This window comes from Talpa occidentalis, unplaced genomic scaffold (assembly GCF_014898055.3).
Source record: "Talpa occidentalis isolate TD23 unplaced genomic scaffold, MPIMG_talOcc4v2.1 talOcc4.7, whole genome shotgun sequence".
NCBI lineage: Eukaryota > Metazoa > Chordata > Mammalia > Eulipotyphla > Talpidae > Talpa > Talpa occidentalis.
Genome location: NW_023605083.1, coordinates 117,551,970 through 117,570,907, shown reverse-complemented (window position 1 = coordinate 117,570,907; position 18,938 = coordinate 117,551,970). Strand labels below are relative to the sequence as shown.

At 56.4% G+C, this 18,938-nt stretch overlaps 1 protein-coding gene across 1 annotated transcript in view; it reads right to left on the bottom strand.

The window, feature by feature from the left end:
- ARHGAP23 (Rho GTPase activating protein 23) overlaps positions 1–6,103 on the bottom strand; it is a 64,911-nt gene extending 58,808 nt beyond the window's left edge. Inside the window, 1 exon segment of the mRNA XM_037494772.2 lies at positions 6,041–6,103. Within this exon segment, the coding sequence (XP_037350669.2) occupies positions 6,041–6,103 (63 nt within the window).
- Between the last annotated feature and the right edge of the window lie 12,835 nt (positions 6,104–18,938).

Below are 18,938 nucleotides of genomic sequence, written 5' to 3'. Positions count from 1 at the left end.
GGCCCCAGCTTTTTGCCATGGGGAAAGGCTGGAGAGCGGGGAACAGGGAGCTACCAGTTCCTTACCACTATCACCACCATACCCCAAGGGGGCAGTCAGGATGGGGAGGTAGCCTGAGGCCCAATTTCAGGACTAGGGACCCAGGTGCCTCACTACCCCTCAACCACCAAGCCCTTCTCAGGCCTGCAACAGCCTCTCACCTTCTCTCACTTGTCAGAACCATCCCCATCCTTCCAGGCTTCCTCCAGACAGCCTCTCTGGACTCCCGCTGAGCCCATAATCCAAACCACAGCGGGCCTCCCTGGTGGCGCAAGGGGTTAAGACGCAACCTATGAAGCTGTCCTATGAAGCTGTCCGCAGCCCCTGCAGCACAAGTTCGATCCCCCAGCCGGCCAGGGAGCAACCCACATGGCACAGCAGACCTCTCCTGTCTCTCCCACTGCTCCCCTCAGTAGTCAATCCACCTGTTCTGTGCCCCACTCTGTCTCTGGTGAATCCTCTCACCCCCCACACCTCTGGCCTGTACCCCAGCTCCTGTATGCATAAATAATAATAAATAAATCTTTTTTTTTTTTTTTAAGATTTTCTTTTTTTTTTAAATTTATTTATTTTTTATTTATTTATACAAGTACTGGGTACAGTCAGAAGCGCGGGAGGGTGAGAGAATTCACCAGAGCCAGAGCGGGGAGCAGAGCAGGCAGAAGGACCGAAGTACACTGCTGAGGGGAGCAGCGGGCGGCTGGAGAGGTCTGCGCGCCATGTGGGACCCTCCTCCGGTGGCCGGGGAGCAGCCGGGGATCGAACCGGCGCTGCAGAGGCTGAGGGCAGCTTCGCAACCCAGTGCTCAACCGCTGCGCCACCGGGGAGGCCCAATAATAAATAAATCTTTAAAAAAATAAAATTATAAAAAATAAATCCAAGCCACAGCAGCCAGCTTCTCAGGTACCCAGTAGGCTGGGATGTCTACCCCTACTACTCATTCCCCCATTGCAGGAACCAGGTCTCACCTGCTTCTCTAATTTCCTACTACACGGGGGATCCGTGTTCCCATCACAAAGCATGGGTGTTCTGATCACAAAGCAGGGGTGGATCTTAGGGTCTCTGTGTCAGTCCCTGAATTCTCTCTAGTCCAGCCTGTGCTTGCTCACCCCTACTGATGGGGCCTCGTTATTTCCAGGGGCAGCTCACTTCCTCTCAGATCACACCAACCACAAAGGGCTCTCTTTCTTGAGTCAAAAGTGTGCTGTCCTCATTTCCATCCCTGATTATTGCTTGTTTAATAACATTATTAATAATTGAGATTACCAAACATCAGCCACTTTACCTATATTATCTCACTAATCCTCTCAACAATTTAAGGGATTATTTCAGGGATAAGAAAACTGAGGTTAAAAAATAATTAACTGGTCCAAATCACACAGCGAATAGGGCTAGCGCTGAAACTTGGACCTTAGCAGGCTGAAGGTCCAGACACCCAGCCTGCCTCTGAGACACTCAGGCCCAGGCCTCTCCTCCCTCAGGGTCATCTGTCAAGATTGGAAGGAACCACAGTCCCTACAATATCTTCTTTTTCCCCCAGCCCTCTCCCCACCAACCTTTGGCAGCAGATGAAGTGTAACCTCGAGATAGTGCATTCAAGCCAGCAAATGGGGAGCAGGTGAAAGGGTCACCTGTCTAGGGCACATGCTTTTGAGGAGGTTGAAGGAGATGAACCAGGGCCTAAGGTTTAGGACTGGAGGTGGTTGGAGATCAATACCCCCTACTCTGAGAGATGGAGGGTTGATTGACATGACAGGCCCTGCCCCAAACCTCCAGATTTTTCCACCAAGGAGGCACATTGAGCTTAATATCTCAGACTCAGAGAAATTAAAAAGGAACAGTCCTCTTTAACCCATGCTGTATAGTCTTTTCCCACATGCCCATTGCGCAGCATGGTTCCCTTGGAACTCTGGGGAGAAGCCAGAGATTGCAGGTACCCCAGGGGCCCCATCAAGCCTTGGGGGGCAGTCATGATAAGGTGTGGAGTTTTCTTCCCTCTCTAGGTTTGGCCCAGGCAAAATGGCACAGACAACAAGGGGTGTACCTCCAGTTTGCCTTCCCAAGACCCTAACCCCAGAGGTCTACTTCCGAAGGCTTAGAGTACAGGATCCTGTGGTTTTTCCATATGCCATCTATCACTCATGAATTTAGAGCTAGTCAACAAATATTCTCTGAGAACTGGCTGTGTGCCAGGCCCCCAGGATACCAAGACAAACAGAACACCTCTGCAGCAGCTGGAATGAGTTTAAGAGCACAGGTAACGCCCCAGCTCTGCCACTTAATAGCTATAAGTGACCTTAGCAAGTCAAGGAATCTCAGTTCCTTCCTCTGTCAAAGGGGATGATGATAACGTACCTCCCTACCTATGAGTACTATGATAGTGGTGAGTACTATGGTGAGTACTATGATAGCAGTACTATGATAGCAGTGGTGAGTACTATGATAGCAGTAGTTGCCATTATTCTTTTTCTTCCCTTCAAATAGCCAGTAGGGTCGGGGTAGGGTCGGGGAGTCTTAAGTGTAGACTGACCTTCCCAATGCCAAGGGTAGAGCTGGGCACCAGGCACCCTGGGAGGCCAGAGGGGGAGCTGCTCCCTGGCCTGCATTTCACAAACATTTATGGAGAGCTGCTCTGTGCCAGGAACTGTGCTGGCCACTGGGGACACAGAGATGAACGGGACACATTGTCCATGCATCCCTGTTCCTCCCTCTGCTCTCCTCCTCAGGGCCCAGTCCAGAACCCTGTGCTGCAAGTGGGCCCAGAGGGGAGAACAGTGTGGGCAAAGGCACGGCCTGGGAGCCCAGGAGCCAGAACACCTAGGTTCATGTCTCCCACTCGCAGGCTGCTTGACTTTGGCACTCTCTGGCCTCAGTTTCCCCACTGTAGCATAAGGGAGGTGGACAAGGTGACCCCTCTGGTCCTGACACAATCTAACAGGTAAATAATACACCCCACCCCACAGAGCTTTAAACTTGCCCCACAGTATAGCCCCAGGCCATCTCAGCCTGCTGCCCCACTGAGGCAGTGGGGAGATGCCCAGCTGGTACTGACTGACACTGCCCTGCTGATGAGCTGGCACAATTTCACATGAAACAGGGGGGCCTGGATCTAAAGGCGGGTTGTTGAAGGGGGTGGGGTGCTGGGGAAAGGCAGAGCCAGCTCCCACAGGCGCTATTCATGGCCCTCTCTGGGGAGGGAAAGAGAGCAAGATAATTAAAATCCAGCTTTGTCCAAATCCCTGTCCAAGCCAGTATCTTACCTCTGAACCCCTGCAGCCAACAGAGCAGGACTGACACCCTTTTGGAAGGAAAAACCAATGAGGCGAACCATAGCCCAAGGGCTATGGGCTGGCACTGGGTGAGACGGAGGTTGGGGGAATACGTTGATTGCCCCTCACCACTACCCGAGGCTTTGGCATCCTGAGGCCTCTGGTTCCCATCCCCATCCCAGCCAAAAGAAGTGCAACCAAGTTCCAATCAAGAGCTTGACATTGACCCTGGGCTGTGTCCAGGATGGACCCAGATTTGGGGTATGAGGGACAGCAAGACAAAGGAGGTCCTGAGAAACAGGATAGCAGCGCGAGAGCATGAACCTGGCAGCTGGATTGTCAGGTCCCTACTGTGGATCTGCCACTTGTTGGCAACGAGATTTTGGCTAAGCTATTTGCTCACTGTTCCCCAACTGCAAAGTTGGGGGATAACAGTATCCTCATCATGGTGGTGTTGTGAGAATTAAATGAGGCATTTTATATAAATCCTGGCCCAGAGCAACTGCTACCTATGTCTTAGCTAGACTATTAAAGCTACTCCCCCTTCTTAAAAACACATTTTTTTCAAGCACTAATATCTATGCTCATTTGCATCCCCTAAGAATCTCCCTGATTTCTAGACTTAGACTCCAACATGACAGGACTCCACCTACCTAGTCACTACAGTGCTTGTCCAGCTGGGCTGGGATGCTTCGCGCACAAGCTTCTCCTAGAAGTCCCCTAACTACAACCCATTCACCCCGTAACTTAGGCCATTCTCCTTCTGGGACCCCATATGTACATCATGGAGCCCTTCTCAGCATCCCTCCAATGCACATGAGACAATAAACACCTCTGCCCACTCCCTCACCTCCACTCCCATCATTGCCAAAATGATGCGGCCCTGGGAGGCCGCACAGGTCTCCTTTTCCACTTCCCCATGAGTTCAGGGTTAGCCTGATGTGGGGGGCTCAGAGACCCCCACCCAAGCTGCCTAAACACAAGGCCTATTCCCTGTGTCCAGTCTCATACTGCCTGAGGCTGGCCCATGCCCATGAGGTCACAAAGCCACCTGCCTAGTAACACTCCCTTCTTCAAAACTTAGCCTTGAACCCTGACCTCAGCAGAAGACAGGAGGCTAGCCCTGGCTGCATCGCTGGGAATTCACAGACCTAGAACACCCTGCCAACTCCCAGGGTTTTGAGGGCCTCTAACCAGCAGTACGGGATGTACTGCTCTCATGGTTCCCAAGGGAGAGGTAAGGCCTGGGATATAGCTGCAGTTCCCAGCCACCTAGGGATGGACCCAACCACCTAATGAGCAAGTGGAAGAAGAGGCTGGGGTTGGGGGCCTTTGGGCTATGTTTGGGGCTGAAATGACTGGTTATATAATTGAGGTTCGAATTGTATGCCAAAGAGCACATCTCCATGAGAGCTGGCCACTTTTGGGAATGGACTGTTGTGCTGGCAGAGGGAAGAATCACATGAGATCAAACAATATCCACCCCCAGTTGGGCCACAGGGTGGGGGTAGGAGTGGAAATGGTAGGGGGTGGAGATGAAGGATGTGTTGGTGAGGGGAACCCAAGGGACTCATGCTTAATGACCTCCACCTCCAGCCCCTGTCCATCCTGAATTTCAAGTTTGTAATTAGGAAACACTTTGGCTGAAAGGTGGAAGGGGAGCCAGGAGCGAGATGCAGACTGAGGGAGAACTAAGCATACATCAGCTCCTGAGAAAGGAGCTTCTCTCCCAGAGCTTGAAATCATCCCTCCCCAGCTGCAAGCCTGGGAAGAAGAGTTACTAAATCCTCCAGCTTAGAGTCCTCCAGTCCTCCTCCCCTAATAAGAAAAGGCCTCAATCCCTGCCTTGACCCCAACCTGGACCCCAGGGAACTCAAGCTTAGAAAACACTGGACCATGGCTATCAACCCTTCATCTTGGGAAGCGGGGAACCCCAGTTTGGGTGTTCCAGAGAGACTGGGCAGCCAGGCTCAGAGGTAGGGGTAGGGGCTGGGGCCCAGAGGCCCCTGCTGGCCCCTCCCCAGCCTCAGCAGCTGGCAGATGAAAGAACCCAAGCAAAGCAGGCAGCGCTGAGTAATGCCCCTGGCACCCCGCGCACAGACCCACCCACAGCCAGCTGAGGGGGCAGAGGGGAGGGCGGCCACGCTTGCAGATCCCGGGGTCCCGGGCCTGCTGCTTTCACCCCGGACCCGGGGAGGTGGGGAAGGTGGCAGGATTGGCTCCTGGCGGGTCGTCTTGAGGTCCAGCCGCATACGGGGGGATCGGGGTGTCCCGCTGCCGAGGCCAAGGACATCCCGCCCGGGGAACCCCCTCCCCCACTCGCTCTCCCTCCAGTTGTGCCGGGGCCTCGCCAACGGAAAACGAAAACTCGGGCAGAGGAAACAGCAACAGGCGCCCCGCCTGAAAAACCCGGACAAAAGGCGCGGGCCTCCTGCCCCCGCTGCCCGGGCGGGGGGCCTGGCACCGCCGTCCCGGCCGGCGCCCCCTGCCCTGGCAGCCCCAGGAGCGCCCGGCCCCGGCCTACCTGCCCCCTTCCCGCCCCCCTGCCCAGGGCAACGTCACTCCTGGCCCCTCCCGAGCCTGCCACCCGCCGAGTGCCCCACAGCCGTGCCCGCGGTGCCCGCGCCTCGCGCCCCAAGCTGTCCCAGGCCGGCAGGGGCACCGCGACCCCAGCCCTGCCGCCAGCTCCCCCGCAGCGCCTGGATCCCCCTCCCCTGGCCCGGCGCCCTCACCTGGGGGGGCCGGGGCTCCGGGCGGGGCGGGATCCCGACCAGGCAGAAGGCGACTCCATTCATCGGGCGGCAGCGGCGGCTCTGCGGCCGGGGCTCGGCTGGGGGCTCGGGCAGGGCCCCGGGGGGCGGGGCGGGGCGGGGGCGGGGCCGGGCGCGCGGCAGGGGCGCCCTCCCCGGGCCGCCCCTTCGCTCCTCCTCCCTCGACGGGGCACACCCGCCGCCTCTCCCTAGGTAGCGAGCCGGGAAAGGCGCTGGGGCCGGGGTGTGTGCTGCCCGCGGAGCTAGAGGGCGAGACACAGCCCGGGGGAAGAAGGGGTCTCGGGGAGACAGTTTGGACGGGCCTCCCGGGGACCGGCCCAGATAGTCGGGATCGAGCCAGGAAAGAGGACAGGGGCAGCCAACCCTGAACTAGCACAGGGAAAAGGAAGGAAGGAGGAAACGAAGGACAGAGAATCACAGCCAGACAGAGATGGTCAGAAACAGAGGGGCTGGGACCATGGAGGGAGTAGAGAGGCAGAGAAAGTCCAAGACGAAGATGGACCCCCAGGACAGCGAGAGGAAAGGATGAAGGCGGCATTACTCTTCCAGTCATGGGAGGTGAGACGAGGGTAAAAAGCCGTGATGCAAGGGGTTCAGGCTCAGCACTATGAAGCTATCGCAGCCGCTGCAGCAGGAGTTTGATCCAGGCCACATGGCGCAGCAGACCTCTCCTGTCTTGCCTGCTGCTCCCCTCAGCAGTATATTTCAGTCAATCCATCTGTTCTGCTCCCCACTCTGTCTCTGGTGAATCCTCTCACCCTCCACACCTCTGGCCTGTACCCCAATTCTTGTGTGCATAAATAAATAAATCTAAAAAAAGTGGTGATGCCAATCCAGGGAGGAGAGACATGGAGTCTTCAGGAGCGCCACACCTCTTGACCTAGGGCCCCCTCCCAGGCAGTCCAGCCCATGACCCTGCAGAAGCAGGGGAATGGAGACTGGCAGCTGCCTGGTCCTTCAGACCGCCACTCAGCCAGCCTGTGTCCACAGTCTCTGGGCCAGCCCACAGAGCCTCTGTGCAATGGACACCACTAAGCATCCCCCCTACCAGGTCTCCCGTCACTAGCTCCCGAGGGTTTCACTCAGCTGGTTCCAAAAAGCCACCAAGATCCTAAAAACAGTCCCTATTTCCATACCCCCAAGTAGGAGCCCTCCAGCCTGTCCCCTGGAAGATCCTTCACTTCTGCTAGGAAGTTCTCTCTGCTGTGTAACTGACATCCTTTCCACCTGTTTCCCATGGCCCATGTTTACCTCTTTTCTAGGCCTCTTATAGTTTTATGACTGTATTCCCTCGCCCAGACTATGAGGAAAAGAGGGGAGAGGTCACAGATAGACAGGAATATGGTCTGGATAAAGCAGGCAAGGAAAGCAGAAGGCTGACACTGGTCTCTAGCTACTGGAATCAGCCACCTTCTCTGGGCCAAGGAGACCTCACGAGACCTATTTGCTTCCCGGCCAACCACCACCATCCTGGCTTCTGAAAGTGGATCTGTAACAGGGTGGTCCCCAGGAAAGGGGGTGGTTCCAGGTTTCCTGCCCCACCCAAAAGGAAGGTGGAGCTGAGCAGGAGAGAAGAAACTGCAGAGGAGACTGAGGAAGGAAGGAAGCAGGATGAAGAGCCAGAAGGAGACCTGGAGGAGGCGCATGGAACAGAGAGACGCGTGAAGAAACTGCACTTGCCTTTTGGTCTTGGACTGGGTGACACAGATGTGGGTGAGGGACCTGTGGGGAGGTGACAATGGCGGTTTTTGACTTGATTTTGATTTTGCTCTTTTCCCTCCAGACTTGTCTGGTTGTTTCTGATCCTTTTCTGTGGGTCCCCACTGGAGGATGCTTTAGACTTGTGGCAGGCTTTCAGGACTTACTCTGGGCCAATCCCATTTAGATAGAGTTTTACCCACGAGGGGACGGGTAACTTTGGGTGCTTGATTTAGAAACTATATTCTTTGCCTTTCCTGTAATGTTTCCTAATTATATTAAAGTTCCTTCCCATTAAAGTCTCATATGTTTTGTGTCGATGCGGCGGATGGCAGAACCTATTTAGAGCAGGCAGGTTTGCGGGGTCTGGGCTGCCCCTCTCCCTGCCCTGTAACAGACCAGCCCAAGCCCCCACCCCACTACCCCTACTCAGTATCAGGGACTCAGGTCCTGGCAGCGATGGGGTGGCCCAGACACCAGCGAGGCCATCCTCCTCCTGAGAGCCTGAGGAATCAGGGAGATAGTGACTTGTTTTGAAATCTTATGTTTTATTTATTTTTCAAATCCTGTAGAAGTCAACGGAAAGAGATGCCTTTATAATGATGACGGTCTGGTCATGACTCCTCTGCCTTCCCCACCTCACTTCATCAAGGTCACGCGCAGCCAGAGTTGTCACCCACTTCTGAGAAGCCCTTCCTGCCACCTCACTGTGGCCCATTATGCTGTCTGGGATTTCGTGCTTCATCTTCAACCGGGTCCCTTTCAACCCTGTAGCTCCAGGGGCCCCAGGCTGGCTGCCTCCCCAGTTCAGGGGTCCTATCAGAACAGCTGGCCACATGTATAAAGGGAAAGCAGCAGCGTCTGAGTTCCAGACCAAACGGAGGCCATAGGGGAGGGGAGGAGGGTGGTGGCCCCTGGGGTCCCCGGTTCACTTTTTCCAGAGCCTGATGCCCTCAGACACAGCAGGAGGCGGTGAGAGGAAATGAGCTCACACTGGCCGGCAGGCGAATTCCTCCCTCCACAATGCAGGCACTCCCCTCCCCCACCTCTCCCACTTCCCAGAAAGTGTGCTCTTCCCCCACCCTCCAGCCCTCCCCACCTCTTCCTGCACCTTGACCTGAACCCCCATCCTGTCCAGGCCCTCCTCCATCATCTTTGCCAGCCCCCCTTCCTCCCATCCTCCCCATTTTGTCCTGGATTCCCATTCCCTCTGACTCCCCATTCTCATTCCCTGCATCCCACCATCACCCCCAAAAGCCATTCTATTCCTGGCATCCTTTCTCTGAGGCCAACATGGGGTGGACTCAATCTCCTTATATACCCCCTCTTTCTAAACTCATCCCCCAGCCCTATCGCCTATGGACACTCACAAACGCTTATTGGGAGTCTCCATGCAGGAGAAGATGGGAGAGCATGAGGTGTAGCCAGGTAGTTTGACCCTGGGGAGACAGAGATAAGGCCTAGCTCCTTCCCTTGAGGGATCCCAGTCTTAGGACTCTAAAGTGAGATTCCAGAAAAGGAGCAATGGAAGACTGAGGAAGCAGAGGAAGGCTTCCAGAAGGAGGTGGCCTTGAGCTGTCTGGGGCTTTATGGATGGGTGAGGGGAAGTAGGGGAGGAGGAAGGGGGAGAGCACTCCCGGGAGAAGGCCTGTCTGGTGGGCTAAGGTAGGGAGGCTGGAAAGCAGACTCCAGTGATGATGTGGCTGAATCCAAGCAGAGGGACAGTGGGCAGGAAGCATGGAGGGATGAGGAAGGAAATGGGGTGGGCCTGAGGCTCTTAGATTCTAGCCTGGCTTGGGGCAGGGAATTTAAGCGAAGGTGTGCCCAGACCCAGAAGCAGGAAAAGAAAGGGGTACAGCAAGGAGATGGGCAGAAGCACAAACATCAGAAGCCACTTAAGTCCTGGGTCCATCTCCTGGAAGAGAGGCCTAAGCTAGGGACATGGCTTTGGAAGTCATCAGGGGACCAGGAGTGTGGTTCTCCAAGGACAGTGCCAAGTGAGAGGAGACCAGACATGGGACAAGACCCCAACAACACCCACCTGTAGGGGGCAGGTGAAGGAGAAGAGTTGGTAAGGAAGATTCAGAGGAAGTAGGTGTTTGGAAGGAATGTGTCAGGCAGACAAGACATTTCCAGGGGACACATAGGGGCAGAGGCCAGACTGCCCAGCAAGGAAGAGCATCAGGGGTGAGGAGTAGGACTAAGCCCTTAAAAGAGTTGGCAAGAAAGGCTGGTTGGATAGAACAGGTGAACCAAGGGCAAGGCACGTTTCCATTTGGGTGGGGGAAACTTGAGCAGATTTTTCGGCTGAAGAGCAGCTACCAAGGGGTAGAGAGCCTGGAGGGACACCAGACGGAGGTGACTGTGTAGGGGAGAGAAAAGATACCAATCTGTGGTACAAGAGGAAGACACCTATTTCCCTGGGGTCATGAGGGGCTAGGAAGAAAGCATAGGACGTGACTGGTGAGGGAGTCCCCAGACCAGAGCCATCCAGGGTCAGAATCAGCCCTGGCCCACGAGCCTGAAAGGGGTGTGGAGTCATCAAGGAGCACTCAACCAAGAGTCCAAAGACTTGGGTTTTGGTTCCCATACTGCCCACCTGGAAGGAAAGGCACATCTCTGAACCTCAGTTTCTCCATAAGATGAAAACTATAAGACCTCAGTGTGCCTCGGATTTGGAGTTCATTTTTGATCATGAATTCAAAACATTCTGTGAGTTGAAGAGGAAAAACATTGGGTGGCTTCTCAGGTCTATGCTGGCCCTTCCACCGGAGGGGAAAGAGCACCCCCTGGTGGAGAAGTGCAGGAGGGTCAAACAGAGGACTGGTCTGTTTTGTTTTGTTTTGTTTTAACGTCAGTTACAGAGGATGGAAAACCCAAGATCAAGGTGCTGCATGATTCATTTCCTGGTGAAAGCCCTCTTTTTAGTTTGCCTACAAATGCCTCCTCACTGTTCTCACAAGGCAGAGAGAGAGCATCTCTCTTGTGTCTCTATTATAAGGGCACTAATCCCACCCAAGATGCCACCCTCATGACCTAATTATTTCCAAAAGACCCCACCTCCAAATACCATTAATTTGGGATTAGGGCTCCAACTTATGAGGAGGTGGGACACAAGCATTCAGTTCTGAGCACATGCATTATCTGTAAAATAGACCTGCCACCTTCTCTGGCTTTCAGCCCCAGGTCCTCTGCTAGTCCCCCAAAGCAACACCAACCATCTAAATTTGCAACCATCAGTCAAGTCAAGAAACACTGAGTGCCCACTACATATAAGCTGTTGTGTGCAGCTGTGGGCACAGTTCAATGAATCTGGTGATATGCCTGCCCTCAGTGACACAGCAAAGGATGGCTGGGAAGCTGCTGAGCAGACTGAAACAAGAGGCAGCCTTCAATAATGGGGTGCAAGGCAGTGTTTGACCCAGACCTTGAGGTACTCAGCTAGCAAGTGACAGAGAAAGAGACCTGAAGGCTGAGAGCTGCGGAGAGGGCTCAGGCTCTGGAAAAAGCTCCAAGCATTCCAAAAGGTAGACCTTGCTGTGCATCTTTAATGGTCTAGGGTGGGGCAACAGTCTACTCAAGATGACACCAACCCCCACCCTTATCCCTGCTGCTGGCTGGGTCCCAGAGGAATCCTGGGTAAGAGGAATCCCTGGGAGCAGGTTGCTACAAGTCCCTGGCCTGGCTGGAGCCCAGGGGCATTGGTAACCTGCCAAACAGCTGGGGGCCCTACCCAGCAACCTCTGGTCAGTCAGCCTGGAGTGAGAGCAAGAGGCTGCAGCTTCCCTGGGCTGGCCGCAGGGTGAGCCACACCCAGAGAAGCCCTGGTGTTGGGGGTAGGGGGAGGATGAAAGATGCCCCACCCCTGCCACTCTTAACTGGCTGCCCCTCAGGGGAGCCACGTTTGAGGGAAATTATGTGGTTGGGAGAGGAGGCCTTGGGCTGTGGTCCAGCCCTGCAGGCTCTCAACTGTGTGACTCTGAATCACTGAAGACCCAGTGGCATGGACTGTGGGTGTGCAGGTTAGCAGATGACTTATAAGAACCTAGCAGGGTCCTGAAAACACCAAGAGGAAGAGCAAAGTAATTACAATGTGTTGAAAACCTACTGTGTGCCAAGCTCTTTACAAGCATTATTTCATTTACTCCTCATGCCAACGCCATAAGGTAGGTATGACTAGCCCTTCTCTACACACAGGCTCAGAGTCTGATGCTAAACCCTTGCACTTTCTATGAAGCATGATCCTTCTGGGAGGGGTTGACCAGGTAGCCCCTTCCAGCTCCAGGATGCTAAAATCTAAGTTTCTTTAATTCTTCCTGCCACTGGCCTGCAACCCCTGCTTCTGCCACAGGCCCCCAGTCCTGCCTAGCCCCACCTGCACACTCTGTATGACAGAGGGGCTGCTCTGCTATCCTCCTGGTCTCCATTTTACCCATCTGGAAGGGAGGAAGAGGAAAGGGGGGAACACAGAGGAAGGGAAGAAAAACTAGAAGGGGGAGGAACAGAGGGGAAGGGTGACTCCCACCTCCCCCTGGAAGGTCTGGAAATCCCCAGCAGCTGCTCCCCTCTCCTCAGCCTGGCTTCGAGCCAGCCTGGGTGGGAGCCAGGGCACTTAGATAAGTTAGATAGGGAGAAAAGAGTCGCAGAGCACTGACCACAGGGGGACAAGTCCCTCCATCCTAGCACCCACCCCACCCTGCCATTCCAGCCCCTGGGAGAGATTCCAGGCATGCTCCCCTTTAAGGAAACCCTACATGCCAAAATCCACACATACCAAACAGACACATCAGGGCGGTTCTTGCACTATAAAAGGATTCTTTGCTTTACAAGAGGGCTCAGCACATGGGAAACTTAAAATAGGAGCTTCCCCTGGTACCATGAAAGAAGCTCTGATTTCAGAAGCGCCCTGTACACACCACGCTGCCGGCACATCCAGAAAGCTGGCGACACCCATGGGGCTGGCAGGACTAGGACGGCCTTAAGACATTGGCATCAGTTTGGGAACCTCCAAAGTTGTCTTGATCATCAGAGACCACACCTGTGTGCATGGGGGTGGGGGGAACAGAGTCTAACTGTCCAGGGGAAGGCTGGCTACTGTGCTCCTTGGCAGAGGTATCCTAGGACACCTTAAAAGGACCTGAAAAGCCACCACAGTTGGCCAGGACTTCACAGAGTGCCAAGGAAAGGACAGCCACCCAAGGCCTCCCAGCGTCTCTGATGGGCCACGGCAGGGTCCCAAGGACCTGAATCTCCTCCACGCTCGCTCCTCCCTTCCACAATGCTGAAACCACAGCACAGTGGCTCTGTCCTCTGTGAAAGGAGGAGCAGTTGATCTCCCCCCAGAAGAAGTTTGAAAGGCTGGTGAAGGTGACCAGGAGCAGCCAGGCTGCTGTGAGGAGCAATTCAAGCTGAGCTGCAGGCCCCATGAGATGTATTTAGGATCCTCTGGCAGAACGTGATGGCCTCTAGCCATGCCCTTTTTCTTTCTTTTTTGAGATGAAATTTATGTAACATAAATTTAGCTATTTGAAAGTGAGAAATTCGATGACATTTAGTACTGTCCCCCACCTCCATGTTTTTTTCACTCAATGAAATTGACCGTAGAGTCAGTAATGACAACAAATAATGATGGTTGGTTGAGCCCCCACCCCCTGCCTGGGCTGGTGCTCCAGGGAGCTGCCACTGGCCATTTAAATTAACAACCAAGATGCCAAACAGGTCTGGAGACCAGCCCAGCCCACAGCGCCACCCCAAACATCACATCCAGCCTAGGGAAGGTGTCCACAGCTCCAGAACCCCTCTTCAAACCCCCAAACCACCTGATCCCCTTCATCTACCTCACCCTGACTCTTCATACTTCACCCCTCCTCCTCGCATCACAGGCAACCCGTCAACCCCTCTGCCTGGAGGTAGGAGGCCTGAGTTCAATCTACAGGGGTGGGGTCTCAGGGCCCAAGACCCCAGGGGCCCTGCTAGAGTCATTATTTTAGGCATAGCAGGGCCCCCCCCCGCCCCCTCCCCCCAGCCTGGAGTGTGGACAAGATCAGCCCACTAAGGCAAGCCCAGGAACAGCAGCACCCACTCTAGACCCCACCCCGCACCCTCAAACCAAGTTGGGATCAGAAAGGAGGCAATGCAGCCCCAGGAGTAGCTCCCTCACTCCGCCCCACTTGGGGTTCCCTGTCCCTCTTATAAGGGGGCTTGCAAGTCAGGGTAGAGGCCCCTCTCCCTGGCTCACTTAAGGGGACTGGCCCACTTGTTCAGATGTGCTGAGGAGCTCTGGCCTGAGGGGGCCCCTGCTCCCTTTTGACAAGTCTTTGTAAAAGAAAGACACCCCCTGGGGCCAGGCTGGGGCATAGGTCTGTTTGGGGGGCATATGGAGAGCCTGCCCAGCCCACCCCATTTTTTCACTGCCACGAAATGGTGGCAGCAGCTGCTGCAGCTGTTGTAACTGGGAGAGGAGGGGGAGCCGGGTTGGGAGAAGCCCCTAGATGTGGAGGGGGTGGGGTCGATTGTATCTTGAGGTCCTTCCTACCAGGGTCGTCTGGGGTCAGGGATAGGATCACTCAGAGTCACCCCAGCCTCCTGTCACCCCATTCTGCAGAGCCTGCAGCCCCTGAGGCCTAGAATCCTAGCGGGGGCTGGGCCCTCGCCGAGTGAGGAGGGGGCTTCTCCGCGCGGGCGCTCTCCCTCCGCGGTGGGGAGCGCGGGGAGACAGCGGGCGCTCCCCCGCGCGCCGTGTCCGTGGCGGGGAGTCCTCTGAGCGCCCGTGTGCGTGCACCCCGCCGTGTCACACCAGCCCTCTGCGCCCGGAGCCCGGGCCCCGCCCGGCGCTCCGCACCCCAGCCCCTCCCGCGGCGACGGCCCCCTCCTCTCGGCGCGCCCACCCGCCTCCGGCCCTTCCGCCCCCCGCCTCCCCTCCGGACACGCCCGCGCCCCGCGCCCGCCGACCTGCTCCATGCTGCCGCCCGCTACGCGGTCCTCGCCGCGCCCGCCTCGGGGGGCGCAGGGGGCGGCGGCTCCTCCATGCCCGTCGCCGCCGCGGCACCCTGGGCGGCCGCCGAACGCCGCCGGGAGCGCCGGGTGTCAGCCGCCCGGACCCCCGCCCCGCCCCGCCCCGCCGCAGGCCCCGCCCCCACCCTCCCACCCCTCCGCCCCCCCTCCCACCCCCCCGCCCCCTCCCACCCCCTCCCGCCCCCTCCCCACCCGCCGAGGAGGCCGGCGCTCGCGCGCGCGCGCACACTCGCACATCTCCCAGCCTCACACACGCACAAAGCACACGCACCCACACTCCGCATACCTCATCCATGCAGCTCCCCCGTCGCCACCCCGTTCCGCCAGAGAAGACCCCCTTCCAAGGGAAGCCCTCCTCATCCCCAGGTTTGGCGTCCCAAGAGCCCCACCCCTCATTTCACAAGGGCCAGGCCGGGTCTTGCCCAAGGCCGCCGGCACCTTGGTGACAGAGATGACCCCAAGGCCCAGACCGCAGTTTTCACTCCATGCACCCCCCTCCGCCCCGCGCCCCCCCACCGCCCCCCCACTCCCCCCACACCCCCTCTCAGGAGTTGCCTGAGAGGAGGCCAAAGCCCGGTACACACGGGCACCCACGGGGAGCAGGGGACCCTGTGACCCTATGAGAACAGGAGCTGCTGGGGAGGGGCACCCCTGTTGCCAGGGTCCAGCCTCTGCTCCCACTTTCTGAGACCCTGTCTGGGTGGAGGGAGCAGGGATAAAAATCCCTGTCGCCCATCGTGTACCATGTCCCAGGCGTGTGCAGGCAAGAGAAAGGACTGAATTGTGTGTCCACTGGCAGAGAAGAGTCTTCTGAAGCTGCAGATACCAGCTGGGAACCTGGTGGGCAGTGGTGCTGCCCACTCTGGTGAAGACCAGGAGGTGGCAAAAAGGATGCATCCCCCACTGACGCCCCCATCAGGGGTGGCCCCTGACTGCCTACTGCCCCTCCGTTGTGCTCCTGCCAGGGCACGCCAAGTGGAGGGGTATCACATGAGCAGGCATGCGAGAAGCAAGCGTGCTGCCCAGGCCAGGATGTGGAGTCCTGGAATGGTCAGCGTGGGAATTAACCTGCCTGGATGGAGGTGTTGGTGTGCAGGGGCCGGCTGCCCAAACTCCCTGAGCCAGTGCCCCGGCAGGCATGAAGGGCTTCACCACTTCTCATTGTGCCCTGGTCTCTTTGTTAGGCACCAGAGGGTGAAGGAGCAGGGGGTGGGAAGCTGAGATGGGGAGTTAAGATCCTTAGTGGACCCAGACAAAGGGGGCTTTATAGACTGAGAGTGGGGGGCATGAGGGGGGTGGGCAGGAAGGAGGCAGGAATGCAGGCCAGGATGGCCATGAGCTCCCAGGCGGCCCAGTTTGGGGCAGAGGTTGGACTCCCCTTGTCCTCATAGTTATAGCCCTGTGGGGGGCACTTGCTGCTTTGCTCCTGGGACTGCATCCAGGAGTCTAGGGAGCCCCTCATCCCTGGCCACCCCGCCTTGCAGAGATCTGGTGGGCCCACACACTCCGTCTTCCCCACCCAGCTGGGTGCAGCCTCCCTCAGTTCCCCTGCCATGCCCTCTCAGCGGCCTCATGGCCCCAGTCTGCTACCAGAGTACTCTGCTGGGTAGGGGAGGGATAGACTTGGGTGGGGTTTCAAGGCTGTGGGGTCAATGGAGCCCTTTGTCCCTTCAGACAGATTCCATCCTCTGCTAAAGAGACAGGAGGCAGAGGAGAGTGCCAGCCAGCAAGCTTGTCTCACAGACCCTGCCCCAGCCTCTCCCAGGCCCTGGTGGAGCTAGCCCCTGGCCTGTGGAGGTCTCTGTTCTTCTCAGTCGGTTTGGTTTCCTCTGGTTCTCTTTTAGTGCTGAAGCAGCCACTTAGGAGTGAAAACAAGAAGGAGGACATGTCAGCAGCCACCCGTGTCTTGCTAGGCCTGGCCTAAGGCCTGGGGTTGTGTTTTCTGAGGTCAAATTCTGCTTATACCCAAAGACACTGATTTCGCCCTGAGGAGCAGACTCCTACAAGCCAGAGTCACATTGTCTAGATTGTTGAGCCCCAAAGCTGTTTTATCAGCATACCTGAGCACCATGGGAAGCTTTACAGGCAGAGTATGTGTGAAGGAAGCCAAGACACTGCCCACTATCTCTGCCAAGCCTGTGGGGTCCACGTGGGCAGCCCCTCAGCCCTCTCTCCTTCCCAGCCTGCTGGATCCCCAACAAGCTCCGGCTCTTTGTTTGCTGTTTCTACACCCTAAATGGACCAGAACCTTCAAACAGCATTGCCTCAGATGGGAGCAGTGGGCAGGCCCCAGCCCAGGTCATTTGAAGACTCTCTTCTCCCTGGATGCATCTTGGACAAAAACCTCCTTTTTAGGGGCAAAAAAAAAAAAAAAAAAAAGGTCAGTCAGTGCCACATTTTCCAGGCATCTGTATGAGAGACTTCAACTCACGCTAGAGAGAGACCAAGTTTCAAATCCTGGCTCCGCCATTTAGCAGCGGTGTGGGGGTCATGCGCCGGTGTTCTCACCTCTCCGAGAGTGAAAGATGACGTGAGAGGTGAGTATAAAATGCTTAACCTGGGCCTCCCTGGTGGAGCAAGGGGTTAAGATGCAACCTTTGAAGATTCCACAGCCACTGTAGCACGAGTTCGATCCCCGGCCAGGGAGATACCCACATGGTGCAGCAGACCTCTCCTGACTTGCCCGCTGCTCCCCTAGACAGTGTATTTCAGTCGACCTGCCTGTTCTGCTCCCCACTCTGTCTCTGGTGAATCCTCTCACCCCCCACACCTCTGGCCTGTACCTCAGTTCTTGTATGCATAAATAAATAAATCTTTAAAAAATAAATAAAATGCTTAGCCCACTGGCAGTCATATAAATGATCTATAAAACTCGTTCATCTTATGTTGACTATTATTGTAATTTGGCAGGTGGTCATTTCTGACCTTGTCTCCAAATTCTGGGGGACCATACCTGGGCTATACCTTTGGGGCTGGCACCCCGTCAGCTGAGTGGAGAAGAGAAGTGGTGAAGGGCTATTTCCAGCCTCGTGCTGCCCCTGTCTCCAGCCTGCTTCCTCTGCTTCTGCAGCTTCAGGGCTCCCTGGGGAACCAAGAACCTGGGGTAAGGCAGGGGTGTCCTGGGCCTGAGAGGGGAGGAAGGAGGAGGATTACTCAGGAGGGAACCGAAGATGAGAGGGAGAGGGGGTGGCGGCCATGGGCCCCACTTCTCCACCTGCTGCTCTGAGAACAAAGCCAAGAATGATGCAATCCGGCCTGGTGCAGCTGAGGCTGCAGGGCCCTGAGAGGGAAAGTGGGCACAGGGGCGGGGCAGGCAGGGGGCAGCAGGGCAGACGCAGGGGGCTTGTGGATGCCTGACCCTGAATTCTCCACTCCATGAGTGTCCCTCTGTGACTCCCGGCCTCCTGCAGAAACCCCTCACCCTGGGTCAGACCCCTCCCCAAACAGTCACAGATGCTTTTGAAGCCGGAGTCAGACATGATGCAACCAGGACATCATTCCAGGCGGTGTCCTCAGAGGGCAGGGCGCCTGCCCATGGGGCGGGGCTGGGGGCAGATGATGAGAACATGAGAGACCCAGACACCCGCTGATTCCAACCCCACCCCTCATCGTTGGGCCCTTCACCAGCAGGCCTCTGTGTCTATCCTGCTTTCTATCATCCTGGAGACAAGAAGTGAAATCCTCAGGAGAAGGGAGCAAGAGAAGGCTTAGCAGACCTCCTACCAGGGCCTGCTAAAATAGTGCATATGTACAGAATGAAATAAATCTGTGTGACAAACACTGAGATGGGTCTGGGCCCCGGTACCAGGAGGTCCTGGCATCCCCTTGGGACCAGAATACCATTAGTGGTCATGTACCAGCAGGGGAGGGGAAGGGCCGTGAGGATGGCCTCCACCAGCCTATGGGCTGCCTGCCTCAGCTCCCAACTCTGCTGGGAGCCAAGAGAACAAAGGCTCTCCCCTACCTGGAGAAAGGTGCCACAGCTGGGCCTAGAGGAGGTGTCAAGGGCCAGAGTCCCGGCAGGGGACAGGGCATTACATGGGGCCAGCAGAAGAGACCTGGAGAGACTGCGATCAGGAATATTTAAGCCTAGTTTCACCCTGCTGCTGCCCAGACCTGAGATGGCTGGGTGGCCTCGCCCAGATAG